The 15,607-nt window shown below is 43.9% G+C and overlaps 1 protein-coding gene across 1 annotated transcript in view; it reads right to left on the minus strand.

Annotated features, from left to right (window-relative positions):
* Window positions 1-12,236, minus strand: part of EFCAB6 (EF-hand calcium binding domain 6) — a 132,338-nt gene extending 120,102 nt beyond the window's left edge. Inside the window, exons 1-4 of the mRNA XM_087722207.1 lie at window positions 12,111-12,236; window positions 7,726-7,902; window positions 4,766-4,986; window positions 1,791-1,873 (exon numbers count right to left, since the gene is read on the minus strand). Of these exons, the coding sequence (XP_087578333.1) occupies window positions 1,791-1,873; window positions 4,766-4,986; window positions 7,726-7,902; window positions 12,111-12,144 (515 nt within the window). The 5' untranslated portion in view covers window positions 12,145-12,236. The remainder of the gene's footprint in view (window positions 1-1,790; window positions 1,874-4,765; window positions 4,987-7,725; window positions 7,903-12,110) is intronic.
* Window positions 12,237-15,607: the final 3,371 nt, after the last annotated feature.

Below are 15,607 nucleotides of genomic sequence, written 5' to 3' on the forward strand. Positions count from 1 at the left end.
TGTGTGAGGTAATTTAAGGTGGCTCTGACAAGTGTCGTCGGCATCTTCATATCCGGTCACATGGGCGGCAAGCCACTCCCATCCGGTCACATGGGTGGCAAGCCACTCCCACAAAGGAGGCCACACCCACAGAGTAGGTTCGAACAATTTTTGAAACCCACCATTGTCTGTGCCACAACTCAAAGCCTTTGCACCTTGGGGAAGAAGTGGTCGTTTAAGTGATGCCAACAGATTCTATGTCCTTCAGTCAGTTTGGGGAAACAAAACAACTGAAGCACAAGATTCACAGCACTGAATTTATTTATTTTAGTTTTAGGTCATTGTTCAGGTCAAGAATCCTTCCTTAGCTTATCTCCTCAAACGCCCTGGCATAGGAAAGGGAGAAAGAGCATTTTACTTTCCCAACAGTAACATATGAATGTGGAATTTATTTATTTAGTTTGTCAAACAGGTACAATAACATATATAAGTATAAGTACAATAATATATATAAGTATGAACACAGGAAATGGGTACGAATAAATGGAGACAGTAGGATAGGGATGGTAGGCATCCTGATGTGCTTATGCACCCCTTACAGACCTCTTAGGAATGGGATGAGGTCCACGGTAGACAGTTTAAGGTTAAAGGTATGGAGGTTTGAGGATGTAACAACGGAGTCGGGTAGAGTATTCCAGGCATTGAGCAATCCGCTGCTGAAATCGCATTTTCTGCAATTGAGTTTGGAGCGGTTTACTTTGAGTTTGTATTAATATATTGAGAATATATTACAGAAAGCAAGTGTCTTTGGGGCTCTAATCATATGATCAGAGAGACTATCTTGGTTTTTTTTGACCCTAAATTGAATCTAATCTGACACACACACCCCATTGGAGGTCATGAAGACGAGAAACCAATGTGGTTTTAACACTGTTTTCAAACCCACAGAAAATACGTCTACTGATTGCAGCCAACTAAAACAGCCTAGATCAGGGGTGTCAATCTGAATTTCATTGAGGGCCACATCAGGGTTGTGTTTGACCTGGGGAGGGGGGTTAAGTGGGCATGGCCAGCTCAACGTCAGGGGTGCAGGTGGTGGTCCGAGCCCTCTGCCAGTGAAAACAGGCTCCCAAGCTCTGTTTCCAGTTGCGACAGTTTTCTGCAACCCTCCACCAGCAAAAACAACGCTCGGGAAGACCGCACGTGACCCTCCTGAGCTCCATTTTCACTGGTAGAAGCCCCACGGGCTAGTCTTTTGCTGTTGTCAAGGCGGCCAGATTTAAGCACTCTGCGGGCCAAATCCGGTGCCCGGGTCTTGAGTTTGACACCCCTGGCCTAGCTGCAACTATAATCTGAGAGAGCCAGTGCAGTTAAGAGTTGGACAAGGCCTGGGAGACTCAGGTTCAAATCCATCCTCAGTCATGGAAGGTCATTGGGTGACATTCTGTCATGGAATAAAGTGTGCTAGGTATATTGCATTTGGATGAGTTATAAGTCTACCAAGTAAATATTGATGTGGGATAAAGACCATCCAGTTCTGCTTGGAAACATGAGGAAGTATCTGGCCAGACAAGCTGGCTCTTCAGTTTTGACTAGAAAAGCAGGTCTGTTGTATACATGGAGTTTCTACTGAAAACAGAAGCCCAAGTCAAGTGTTTGCCTTCCATTCTTATTTGCCTAATTTTGCTTATTGCTGCTGTGAGTGAATGCTGTTTACACTGGCAGCCTTATACTTTGCGATTCATACTTTGCTATTTTGATTTCTCTTGTGACTTAAAACAGCAAAAAATAAATTAAATCAACATCCTTACTTTCCGTTGACGCTACTGATGGGCCTCGAAAACATTGACAAAAACTCCAGATACGGAACTGTAACTCTGGTAATTCCTGGAACCTGTTTCGGTTTTTAAAAAAAGCTGATTACTTTGAGATAATGTTTCGACATAGTGGAGAATGATCGTGTCCATCCCTTCTCATTCTTCATCCCAGTAGTACATAATTAAAAGCATAATCACCTTTCTTTGGTAATACATTTCCAAATAAATAAGTTCACCAAACAGTTAATCTCTTGCATCAAAATATTTACAATCTCAAATGTTCTCAATGTTCGCCTATTGTAAGTTATAGCAAACTATTTCAAATCCTATGCAGGTTTCTGGTGGATTTATCTTATTATATAACTTTTCAACATACTGCTTCTATTTAACAGGAGTATTAATTCAGTTGGAATTCTTAAGACAAAAATATCTGAGGTCTCTAATCTCATAATTAAGCCATTCATTCCAAGGAGTTAAGTAGTAAAATGTTCCCAGACTACAATATTTCCTGTGTGATAAAGCATTGTACATTCAGTTTCTCTTCACAACAGCAGTCAAGTTGGCTACCATCTGCTGTGATCACTTTCCAAAGATACGTGTCTCAAAACTATAATTCTGCTGCTATTAACGAGCCTTGGTTAATCTCAAAATGCTAAGCAGGGTGAGATCCAGCTAGTATTTGGAGGGAAAACCACTAGAAAATTCCAGGGCTGTATATTAAATTGAGAAGTCAAAACAAAAAACAATATCCATATAGAGCCAAGGTGGTGAAGTGGTTTAGACTGCAGTACTGCAGGCTACTTCAGCTGACTGCTAGCTGCAGTTTGGCAGTTCAAATCTCACCAGCTCAAGGTTGACTCAGCCTTCCATCCTTCCAAGGTGGGTAAAATGAGGACCCAGGTTGTTGGGGCAATGGGCTGACTTTGTAAACCGGTTAGAGAGGGCTGTAAAGCACTGTGAAGCGGTATATACGTTTAAGTGCTATTACTACTGCTATTGCTATTTATCTATCCATCCATTCATCCATCCATCATCCATCATCCATCCTCTGTCTGTCTGTCTGTCTGTCTGTCTGTCTGTCTGTCTGTCTGTCTGTCTGTCTGTCTAGCCAAGGTGGTACAGTAGTTAGAGTGCAGTTACTGCCAGCTACTTCAGCTGACTGCTAGCTGCAGTTCGGCAGTTCAAATCTCACCGACTCAAGGTTGACTCATCCTTCCATCCTTCCGAGGTGGGTAAAAATGAGGACCCAGATTGTTGGGGGCAATATATGCTGACTCTTTAAACCGCTTAGAGAGGGCTGTAAAGCACTGTGAAGCGGTATATAAATCTAAGTACTATTGCTATATCTTGGAGGAGAGTAATAATGAATTACTTTGACCCTGTGGTCAAGAGGATGACACAGACACGTCCATGAATGGCAGGAAACTGTTCCACAGTGGGAGAGACAGGAGATGGTGGGCTCATTCTGCTCTAAGTGTTTAATTTTGAAAACACAAGCAAGGTCAGAACAGATTGAACAGATATCAGCCTTCCCAGGTAGACCAGACAGAAAACACAATCAGATGAGCTAATTTGACTTTATTGTGAGGCTACATATATATAAGTGATCCCCAACCTTTGCGGCTTGGCCGCCCGATGGGCGAGAGGGGGAGAGGGGAACCAACCTGTGTAAATTGTGCATTAGTGGTGGGTTCCTACCGGTTCGGCCGAACCGGTAGTGGATTGATGGCCTGGGTCACTGGAACCGGCAGCGACCCAGGCCTGCCACGCCCCCGAACTGGCCATCTTGTTTTTTGCTTCTGCACACGTGCAGAACAATTTTTATTGCACATGCGCATGCAGCGTGTATTAAGCGCGGGCACGCAAAGAGCCCACGAGCGAACTGGCAGTAGTGACTGCTGGAACCCACCCCTGTTGTCCATGTGTGCGTTAGCCCACTGCTCATGCAAATCAAGCTGCACACATACGCGCACTGGACCACATCTTATGCAAGTCAAGCGGCACATGCATGTGCACCAGCGAGCCACTCGTGCAGCCCAATTCTGAACAGGCGACAGCCCGGGAGTGGCCTGCGGCCTGGGATTTGGGGACCCCTGTCTTAGCATGTCCAAATCTGCCATTATCTCTTACAGCGTGAGAAGTTAAGGGGTTTCCTTTTGGACTTCCTTTTTGTGCCCATTGTGCAGCTACAGGCTGTGCCATCTCTTATCCAATCATTCCCTAGGCAGCATCTCTCCCCACCTCACCCCCCCGTCTCCCAAGATCATTCCCACATGCCATTTACACTGGGAGATCACCAGAATATCTCAGGCCTCGCACAAGCGTGCTAGTGGTTCCTGACTCTAGGGGGCGGTGCTTATCTCTGTTTCCAAGCCGAAGAGCCAGTGCTGTCCGAAGACGTCTCTGTGGTCATGTAGATGGCATGACTAAATATCGAAGGCACACGGAACGCTGTTAGCTTCCCACCAAAGGTGGTTCCTATTTTTCTACTTGCATTTTTACATGCTTTCGAACTGCTAGGTTGGCAGAAGCTGGGACAAGTAACGGGAGCTTACTCCATTATGCGGCGCTAGGGATTCGACCTGCCGAACTGCTGACCTTTCTGATCGACCTCAACGTCTTAGCCACTGAGCCATCGCGTCCCTTGCATCACCTTATTTATTTTTATTTTATTTTATTCACATATTTTATGTTTTGTCGTGCACTCCCTCCCACGAGTTGTAAGCCGCCCTGAGTCCCCTCAGGGAAAAGGGCGGCCTATAAATGCCAAATAAAACTCTAAAAAAAAAAAAAACTTATGCAGAGCCCCCTAGTTTATTACAATGCAATTTCCTGCAGACTTAATTTATTAATTAAGTCATCCTGAGCAACTACGATTTCTTTAACGGAATACAGTCAACAAATGCATTACTGAATTGAGTTCAATGAATACAAATACATTGATGCGCAGCAGTCATGAGAATACATACTTTTGCCAGCACCACATTAAACTGCTCATCTGTCAGAGGTAAAATGAATGTTTCAATCACTCTTCTAAATTCACCCTTCGTGATCTTCAGTGTCTGATCGATATCAATAATCTGGAATGCTTTTTTGATTTCATCTTCTTTTGCAGTTATTTTCTGAAGCAAAATCTGCTCAATAACATCGGATGACAGCGTGGAATCAGGGACAGAATTGACAGAAACAGCTGCAAAAGACAGTATAAGCTATGAAGCCTTCTTAAAAATAGATACAAATTGAATATAAAGTTTAATGATACAGAATGGAATGCAAACCTTTCCAAAGCAAATCTTTTCTTTACAAGTAGCCCTCAATTTATGGCCACAATGGGAGTTGGACTTTTGGCAGTAAGTTGTTTTGGTCATGACACAATTCAATTTTACATCCATTTTATGATGATTAATGGAATCATATTGTTATGCAAATGGTCATATATTTTTTTTTGCCATTTTCTGCCAGTGACCGTGGAACCCTGCAACCAGTTGTAAATGAAAACTGGTGCCCAAACACTTGAAATGTGATCGTATGACCAGTAGGGGGCAGTGGTAACTTTGGGGACAGCTCCTAAATAGTTTTTTTTAAGTCCATTGTAACTTTGAAGACCAGTAGTAATTCAAAGATTACTTGTTTGCAGGAATATAAAGTAACCTTTTGCAAACAAATGCACAGAGTTTATTTATAAATGAAGAGTTAATCTTCATTTTGAGATGAAGGCAAAGCAAGTGATGCCACTAGTATCTTCCTTCACTCACTACTTTTGGCAATCTTTTGCCTAGGGGGTGAGCTTTTGAAAACCGAAGCTTGTACAATGTTTTGTGCCTGTTGGAAGTTAAAACCCACCCCTCTCCTAGAGAAATGAAATACTTTAGGAAACATTAAAAAGGCAGAATATTTCCCCTAAAACGATGTGGGAAGTTATCATCCAGCCCTCTCCCAGAAAAATGAAATATCCTAAGAAATATTGAAAAGGCAGAATATTTCTCTGGATGTGAAAAGAAAGAAACACGTTTAAAAGACAGAATAGTTGCCTGTAGCTTCCTGCCCATCCCCACTGTTAATGGGCCATTGAGAAGGCCAGGCTAGTCCCTTTTACATAATAAAGACTTCTCCACTGCAGCCCCAGAGGGGATGGGAGTAAAGGCATGATAATATTGGCCCTTTACTCAACTGACCACATGGCATCTGAGAACTCATCCATACCTGGATTCAAAACACAGCCTAGAGAATAGTCCCTGTGTGGCCCTATGGGAGTCTGACAACCAATCAGAATACATTTCTTACATAGGAACAGGAAACAGAAAGTGGGACTGAACAGGTTATAAAAAGCCTAGCAAGCCCCTCCTTCAGCCCTTCTCTTCTTCTCCACCAACATTGAAGCATGTGATCACCTTTTCTGTTCAGGGCTCAAGCCATGTGGCCCTGTCCAACAATAAACCATCTTTCCAAGCAGCCTCCATGTCTCCAGTGTCTTTTTCCCCACTTGGAGCTGAACCCAGAAGGACATTTCTTTCATCAATGAGAAATAGAAACTCAAGACAGGCAAAAACTCCATTTGTGAATGAGCCATTAGGACCTGAGCCAGATCTACTCACTTCAGCTCCAGGGTGATGGGATTAAGGCATGGGCCTCAGAAGATGAGGTTAGCCCAGTGGTGGGTTCCGAATCACAGAATGGTTGGAATGGGCCCAGCATCATCCACATGGACGCGTGCAGTGCACGCATGCTTTGTACCTCCTGCAATGCCTCCTCAAGCCTCCGCGATGCTCCAACTGCTCGGCGGAGCATCGCACAGGTGCTGTACACACCATGCGCGTGTGCGGAAGCGGCAAAGGCTGTAAAGGACAGGAAAGTAACTCGGGTGGGCAGGTGGGCCCTCTGGAGCACCGTACCAGTACTCGGTGCTCCGGGCAGGCTCCAGTACACCCATACCAGGGAGTACCGCCTGGAACCCACCACTGTGTTAGCCCTTTACCCATCTCACCACATGGCACCTGGGAAGATGACATCATCACCCAGCAAGTCAAGCAAGCCTGGGAGACAGCCTATAAAGATGTCCCTGCCCCGCCCCCTGGGAGTCTCACCACCAATCAGAATGCATTTCTTACACAGGAACGGGAAGCTATGGGGTGGGCCTCAGAGAGGGCATAAAACCAGGGCACTCTCAGTATCTCTGCCCTCTTTCTTCTTCACCCAACATCTTGAAGCATGCGATTACCTTTTTCCCAAGGACCTCAAACACAGCCTAGAGAGTAGCCCCTGTGTGGCCCTATGGGAGTCTGACAACCAATCAGAATACATTTCTTACACCGGAACAGGAAACAGAGAAGTGGGACTGAACAGGTTATAAAAAGCCTAGCAAGCCCCTCCTTCGGCCCTTCTCTTCTCCTCCACCAACATTGAAGCATGTGATCACCTTTTCTGTTCAGGACTCAAGCCATGCGGCTCTGTCCACCATTAAAACCATCTTTCCGAGCGGCCTCCATGTTTCCAGTATCTTTTTCCCCCCCACTTGGAATTGAACCCAGGAGGACATTCCTTCCAACATGCCAAAGTGACTAGGCCTCATAAAAGCGTCACTCAACTTCACTATGTCCATGTTAGCCATTTCCCTACAGCAGTGCTCCTCAACCTGTGGTCCTGGAGGGGAGCACGATTCGCCACAGGGACTCCACGAAGCTTTGTGGTTCTGATTGTTATGGAAAAGGTTTATGGAATGTTGTGATTTAAACCGTACATTTTGGGGATCTTTGGCCAGAAAAAGGTATTTAAAGGGGTTTCCATGGGGAAGAAAAGGTTGAGAACCGCTGGCCTAAGGCATGACCATTGCTGGCTGCAAATGCTTCCTCCAACAGGGGAAGTTTGGTCTGAAATCTTTTGCCTGTTTGTGCCTGAAATGTGGAACAGGCCCATCAAGAAGGTCCCTTACTTGACTCAGATTGGGCAGAGCTCTCACTGCTGGTCTTGCTGCTGCTGCTGTTGCTGCTACTCCGTGTGGAAGGTCGCCCTGAGGAGTTGGATTGGGCTCTGGAGTTGAAGACAATCCCATGGGACTGAGGGCATAAAGTCTTGTAATCACATGCATTCACCACTCTGGACATTGTTCCTGCAAGAAACAAGGGAGAACAAAGAAAGAAGTTGAACAAAACAAGCCTCTGCTAATTGCTCAGGAGCGGAGATGGCACAATGCAGGGGTGAAATCCAGCAGGTTCTGACAGGTTCTGGAGAACGGGTAGCGGACATTTTAAGTAGTTCGGAGAACCGGCAAATGCCATCTCTGGCTGGCCCCAGAATGGGGTGGGAATGGAGATTTTGCCTTATCCTTTTCCCTGGAGTGAGAAGGGAATGGGGATTTTACAGTATCATTTCTCTGGAGTGGGGTGGGAATGGAGATTTTACAGTATTCTTCCCCTGGAATGGGTTGGGAATGGGGATTTTACAGTATCCTTTCTCTGGAGTGGGGTGAGAATGGAGATTTTGCAGTATCCTTTCCCTGGAGTGGGGTGGGAATGGAGATTTTACAGTATCCTTTCCCTGGAGTGGGGTGGGAATGGGGATTTTACAGTATTCTTTCCCTGGAGTGGAGTGGGAATGGAGATTTTACAGTATCCTTTCCCTGGAGTGGGATGGGAATGGAGATTTTACAGTATCCTTTCCCTGGAGTGGGGTGGGAATGAGGATTTTACAGTATCCTTCCCCTGGAGTGAGGAGGGAATGGGGATTTTACAGTATTCTTTCCCTGGAGTGGGATGGGAATGGAGATTTTACAGTATCCTTTCCCTGGAGTGGGGTGGGAATGGAGATTTTACAGTATCCTTTCCCTGGAGTGGGGTGGGAATGAGGATTTTACAGTATCCTTCCCCTGGAGTGAGGAGGCAATGGGGATTTTACAGTATTCTTTCCCTGGAGTGGGGTGGGAATGGAGATTTTACAGTATCCTTTCCCTGGAGTGGGGTGGGAATGAGGATTTTACAGTATCCTTCCCCTGGAGTGAGGAGGGAATGGGGATTTTACAGTATTCTTTCCCTGGAGTGGAGTGGGAATGGAGATTTTGCAGTATCCTTTCCCTGGAGTGGGGTGGGAATGGGGATTTTGCAGTATCCTTCCACTGCCACGCCCACCAAACCATGCCCACAGAACCGGTAATAAAAAAAAATTGAATTTCACCATTGGCACTGTTGGAACTTGGAAAAAAACAACTGGAGAAAATTAAGCAAGAACTTTGCAATTGATCATGTCCCATGTTTCAAGATTTGTCACAACAAATAATCACACATACTATCATATGTGGTGGTATGCATTAAAGCAAGAAAATATTGGGAGAAAATACGTAGCTGGCTGGAAAAAATTATTAAACAGAATAGAGATCTGAAACCAGAAATACGTTTCCTGGGGATAATGCTGGAGGGTTATGATAAAGGGACCACATATTTAGTTTTACATATGCTAACAGCAGCAAGGATCATATTTGCAAACCACTGGAAAAATGAGAACACCCCACCAGATGAAGATGTAATTTGAACAATTTTAGAATGTGCTGAAATGGACAGACTAACTTTAAAAATAAAAGATAAGGAAGACACAGAATATTATTTGATTTGGAATAGATTTTATGAGTAGTTAAGAGACAAGTGGTAGAAATTAGAGAAAGAAAGACTATGAATGTTTGTATTAAAAATAGTGATGGTTTATAACTACAATCATTAGAAGCAACCAAAATGTAAATAAGTCAATGTAAAAAGAAACATAGTTAGTTAAAATTACTTGGTTATAGCATTATTACTGTCATTAGTACATGTTATTATATTATTATTACTATTATTAGTTGATGTGTTAATAATCGTGACCCGTCAAAACCGCGGTCCACAAAAGCGCGCTCGACGAAAGCGCGTATGTGACGTCATCACAACGCGACGAAAAAAATTAAAAATTGAAATAAAAATAAAATTAAAGCAAGCCGATTCACATAAAGGTAAGGGGTAGGGTTAGGGTTAGGGTTAGGTTAAGGGTTAGGGTTAGGTTTAGAGCGTTAGGGTTACGTTTAGCGTTAGGTTAAGGTTTAGGTTTAGGGTTAGGGTTAGGGTTAGGTTAAGGGTTAGGGTTAGGGTTAGGGTTAGGGTTAGGTTTGGGGGGGTTAGGGTAAGGTTTTCGCTTTAATTTTACATTTATCGATCACAGCGCGATGTTTTCGTCGCGCTGTGATGACGTCACGTACGCGCTTTCGTCGAGCACGCTTTTGTCTACCGCGGTTTTGTGGTGGAACCTTAATAATTATTAGTATTTTTTTGCTGGTCTTTCTTTTTGTAAATGGTACACCCCGACAATACACTGTATTAAAAATGTTTATGAATAAAACTTTTTAAAAAATCAATAAGCGATTAATCACAAGTGGAGGACTCCTTCAGCGGTAGTAAAAAAAGGAACAAGATGGTTTTAAACCTCCTTTTAGAGACACACAATCTTCCAGGAACAGAAACTTCCAAAGCAGAAAAGTTCTTGTGGTTTGCCTCAAATTCAACTGAAAGAGACCCAGGGTGGATGTAGGGTTGAGGCCAGCGTACCAGTCTGCAATTGTGGATCAGTTCAAGTGGCAACTTTGGTGACCCACATAAAAGTTTTCCCCACACCACAGAAGCCTCTGAGAGAGAGGAAGATAGAGAGGCAAGCACAGGCTGTTCTCTCCTTTCTGTTTTCTTTTTCATGGGAAACCATCCAGGTCGCCTTGCAAGTATCTTAGGGAAAATATACAGAAAAGTGACATAAATTTATTCTTCCAGCTGAAGTAGCAGATGCAGAATGATTTTGAGTGTCTCAAAAGTAGTTAAAACAGTCAGCATGGCTGGCTAGGGAATGTGGGGATTTGAAGTCCACCCATTTTAGTTACTAAAACATGTGGGGGGGTGGACTTCTCATGCGCCCCACTAGCCATGTAAGGCTATGTATACATCCAAGTTTAACATATAATAATAAATAAATATTATTTACTCTATAAATAATATTATTTACTCTATAAATATTATTTATTTTATAAATCAATATTATTTATAAAATAAATATTATTTCATACTTTAATATATTAAACACCTTTTGTTTCAGTCTTACAAATTTAAATCTCTCTCTCTCTCTCTCTCTCACACACACACACACACACACACACACTCATATCTACACAAAGTACAGTATTTAATTTGTAAATTTGTTGATGTATCTGTTTATTTTATTTAATAACCATATTTTAAAGTGACCAGATGTGATTCTTAATTCAAAAACGGGACATATTGTAGAAAGCAATATGAAAGAATAAATACAATATCAAAGTGGAGCAAGGTGAAACAGAAAAGGTTTTATGTATTTAGTTTATTAAACTAAATAGAACTCAATCCATGGATGGATGAGTGGGAGGGTGGGTGAAAGAATGAAAGAGACAGACAGACAGATAGATAGGTAGAAAGAGAGATAGATAAATAGATATAGATAGATAGATGATAGATAGATAGATAGATGATCGATATAGATGATAGATAGATGATAGATAGATAGATAGATAGATAGATAGATAGATAGATAGATAGATGATCGATATAGATGATAGATAGATAGATAGATAGATAGATGATTGATATAGATGAGAGAGAGAGAGAGAGAGAGAGAGAGAGAGAGAGAGAGAGAGAGAGAGAGAGAGAGAGAGAGAGAGAGAGAGAGAGAGAGAGAGATCATTAGTATCTCTTGCTGAGGTCATGATTAAAATTGCAATTGTTGCAATGAGTGGAAATACTGTGGATCTGTGATGATGTAAATGTGCTCACTCAGAATATTTGCACAGGATGCTACAAGTTGGACCTTCTAACCACCCTGTAGTTGGTTGCTTGCTAACTTTGCGTGTTCTCCGTTTGGTTAGTTTTGCCTGGGGCTAGTTTGTGGTTCAGCCCATTTGCTTGTTACTTACCTACTTATTACATTTGACACCTCACTTTTTTTGTTTTCTTAAGCCGATGTAGGCTGCCTAAATTCAGAAAGCAGGATTAACTCTGTTCACAAGGCAACTGCAAACACCGGCCGTGGCAATTGTACCTTGAGACAACCTGATACCCTGCAGAATTAGCGCTGCCTCGGAAAGGTGAGATCGAATCCCAGTACATTGCTGGAGGAGGACCAACCCTAATTTCTCAAGCTAACCTATTTTGCTGGGTTATAGGAAGCCGAGAATGCTGCTCCTGGGCTGCACGGGGTTAATTCTTCCAACAAGCTCCCGCATCTCTTTGCAAGGAGGGGGAAAAAAACCACTCTGTTTTCCCGACGCAGAAGTAAACCAACCGTGTCTCTCTCCTCCTCCGTTCTGCGACGTCATTCTCGGTCGTAAAAGAGGCAGCGGTGCCCGGGCTGGAGCAGGGCAAGGAGGTTCCCACCGCGAGTGTGAGAAAAGATGCTCGGAATGCCCGCGTTCCGCTTGCAAAGTTGCACTTCGCGGCTTCGCTGCCTTAGTGCGGCGTTGCCAAGACGCCGTGGCCACAGCAACGCCAGGCGCGGCTCCCGATTCGCCGAGAAGGCCGCGCAGGAGCTTGGCAACCGTTAACTCGCAAGACAATTGCACGTCGGGAAAGACCTTGGCGCCGGTGCCCGTCGTCCGAAAAGTCACGCGGAAGGATTCCTGGACTCCGAAAGGTCCCCCGCGTGCAAAACCAGGTGAGAGAGAGCAGGAAATGCTGGATGCAACAATCAGGAGGTGCACGTGGGGAAGCGGCTTTCGCGGGAACTCGCGAGTGAGCGCGGCTCGCTCTCTGGGTACAAAAGTAGTAGAGCTCGTTTGGGTTATAAACATTCATTTAGTGACAGGTCAAAGTTTGTGGCCCTGAAAAAAAGTGACTTATGGCCGTTTTTCACACTTACGACCGTTGCAGCTTCCACCTGATCACTGGAACGAAATCCAGATATTTGTCAACCGACTCGTATTTATGACGGTTGCAGTGTCCCGTGGTCTGTGACCTTTTGCGAACTTCTGACAAGCCAAATCAGTGGGGAAACCAGAGTCACTTAACAACCGGGTCACTAATTTAACAATTGCAGCGGTTTGTTTAACAACGGTGGCAAGGATGGGCTGTAACATGGGGCAAGCCCACTTAACAACTGTTAAGTTTTTTTTTTTAACAACATAAATTTTGGATTCAATTTGTTTGTAAGTCAAGGACTATCATTAGAGTACATTTATTTTCACTTTATTTTATATTTTGATAACACACACACACACACACACACACGTATGTGTGTGTGTATCATGGAGGCCACCAAATAAACCCCACATATGTTATGGAGCCTACTAAATAAGCCCACCTTATTTTTTAGTTAGTTGTGGAGAAAACAGGAACAGATAATATTAGGCATGCTGCCTCGAGTCATAAAAAAAATTAAGGTGGGATATAAATTTAAGAAAAAAAACCATGTCAGATCATGGGTTCACCAACAAATGCGCGCACAACAAAAGTGCGCCGACAAAACCGCGGCAAGAAAACCGCGATGTCGAAATCGCGCCCACATAGGCGAGCTGACAAAAGAGCGCTGACAAAAGCATGCCATCAAGAAACAATGCGAAAACAACGTAAGAACCCTAAACCTAACCCTAACCCTTACCTTAACCCTAATCGCGCTTTTGTCGGCGCACCTATGTGGGTGCGCTGTCGACGTCGCGGTTTTATCGCTGCGGTTTTATCGGCGCGCTGTTGTCGGGCGCGCATTTGTCGGGTCACGAGATCAAGAAAGGGATGCTGAAACCATCTCCCCGACGGGCAACTGGAGTGATTTAAACTTGTTTATATTTCAACATCCAAACGCTGAGTTTTCCTGTCGCCAACTTCATAGTCTTCTTTTGATATTTGAAAAACAAAATGCACTGGCACAGTATATGTTTGAAAACCATTCTCCCAAACGTCCTGCGCGTGTTAATACTCCTCGCGCAGCAGCTCAAGGAGGAAGAAGTTTGTTAGGTTTATTTAGTTAGCTTACTTTATTGTCATTGCACCTTGTACAACGAAATTAAATGCCCTCTTCAGTGTAGAATAACAGTTCAGGTTGCAGTTGTTAAGGAATCGTGTGCAGTCATTAAGCACAACATCAGGAGGTGGCTGGTTTCCTCATTGACTTATTGGAAGCTGGCAGTGAAGGTCATAAGTGGGGATGATGTGAGTGCGGGAAGCTGTGACCATTGTAACATATTGCCAAGTGCTCCAATTACGATCCCGTGACTGTAGGGACACTGCGACAGCCACATATTCAAAGTCCGGCCATAAGTCTTCTTGTTGAGCACTGTTGTAACTTTGAATGGTTGCTGAACAAGAAGTCACTAAGTGAGGACTACCTGTACAGTCAAAAGCTCTTCGGCCATAAGTCTCCTTGTTGAACACTGTTGTAACTTTGAATGGTTGCTGAACAAAAAGTCACTAAGTGAGGACTACCTGTATAGTCAAAAGCTCTTCGGCCACAAGTCTCCTTGTTGAGCACTTTTGTAACTTTGAATGGTTGCTGAACAAGAAGTCACTAAGTGAGGACTACCTGTATAGTCAAAAGCTCTTCCCTGTCTTTGATGGTTGACAAAGCATAAGGATACCCATGATAACAACAATCGGACCAACCCCTTGTTGGACTCTGTAGTACCCAGGGGGGGTCTCTGGCCTGCTGGCAAAACCATGTCTTCATGCTTTTTGAAAGAATGTCAGGGAGCGGGGAGCAAACTTATTATTTCTGCAAGGATGATGTCCACATATACCTTCAATTCCTCTCAGCTTAAAAGAAGGCCTCACGACATCCTCTCTTTCTCCTCCTGTCCTCCGTTTTCTCCTCCTTCCTACAGGGATAGTGATCCATGGCTCTCCCAAGAGAGGCCTAGCTGGCCTCCTCCGGTATTTTATGAGAACGTATAAAATTGTCTGTCAGTCTTTTCACATTTCAATCCTTGCCGACTATAGATGCCCCTTGCCCCACAGGTTTCATCCGTGGGCGCAGCCATCTTGAATGGCAGTTGGAACTAACTTCACTTCATCAAGCTCTTCTGGGTGTTCTCCTTCTAGAGATGTTGAAGGATGATGTTGTGGCCAGTTTTTCCAAAGGCTAAATAAAGGCTCGCCGAATATAAATGCCTCTTGCCCCACAGGGTTCAATCAAGCGGGAAATCCAATCCACACTATACACTGAAAAAAGAAGTGCCCAGTTCCAGCATCCATATGCACAACCATCTTGCCTCCAAGGTGTTTGCACTCTGAACCACCATTGCTGAGCCTTCCCTTCCCTTGCTGGATGGGGAAGTCTAGGAGTTGAAGAGCCCCCTTCTTTAACAGTTTTGACTTCAATCAAAATCACTCTCCGTCTGCTATTTTCAACAGAGCAACATATTTAAGACATGTTCCTCCATATTTCCCTAAGATCTATTTCAAATGATCTAAGCCCCAGAGCTCACTGTAACAGCATTGCCAAAAAAGGCATTAAGAGTTGTTAACCTAATTTTGTGAAGCTTCTTCTCCGGCAACAGTGTACTGCTAACTGGGGCATACAAAACCTTTGCCAGACCAATTCTCGAATACAGCTAGTCTGCCTGTAATCCACACTGTATATCGGACATTAATACGATTGAGCAGGTCGAGAGGTATTTCCCGAGAAGAGTACTCCACTCCTCTACTCACAAGAAAATCCCTTATGCCACCAGGCTCGAAATTTTGGGCTTGTTCAATCTGGAACTGTGCCGTATGCGGTGCGACCTAAGTATAGTAAACAAAATGTCTGCTACAATATCCTACCTATAAATGACTACTTCAGCTTCAACCACA

Source organism: Thamnophis sirtalis, unplaced genomic scaffold (assembly GCF_051295495.1).
Source record: "Thamnophis sirtalis isolate CommonGarterSnake01/CBP01778 unplaced genomic scaffold, rThaSir2_p1.2 scaffold_9, whole genome shotgun sequence".
Classification (NCBI taxonomy): domain Eukaryota; kingdom Metazoa; phylum Chordata; class Lepidosauria; order Squamata; family Natricidae; genus Thamnophis; species Thamnophis sirtalis.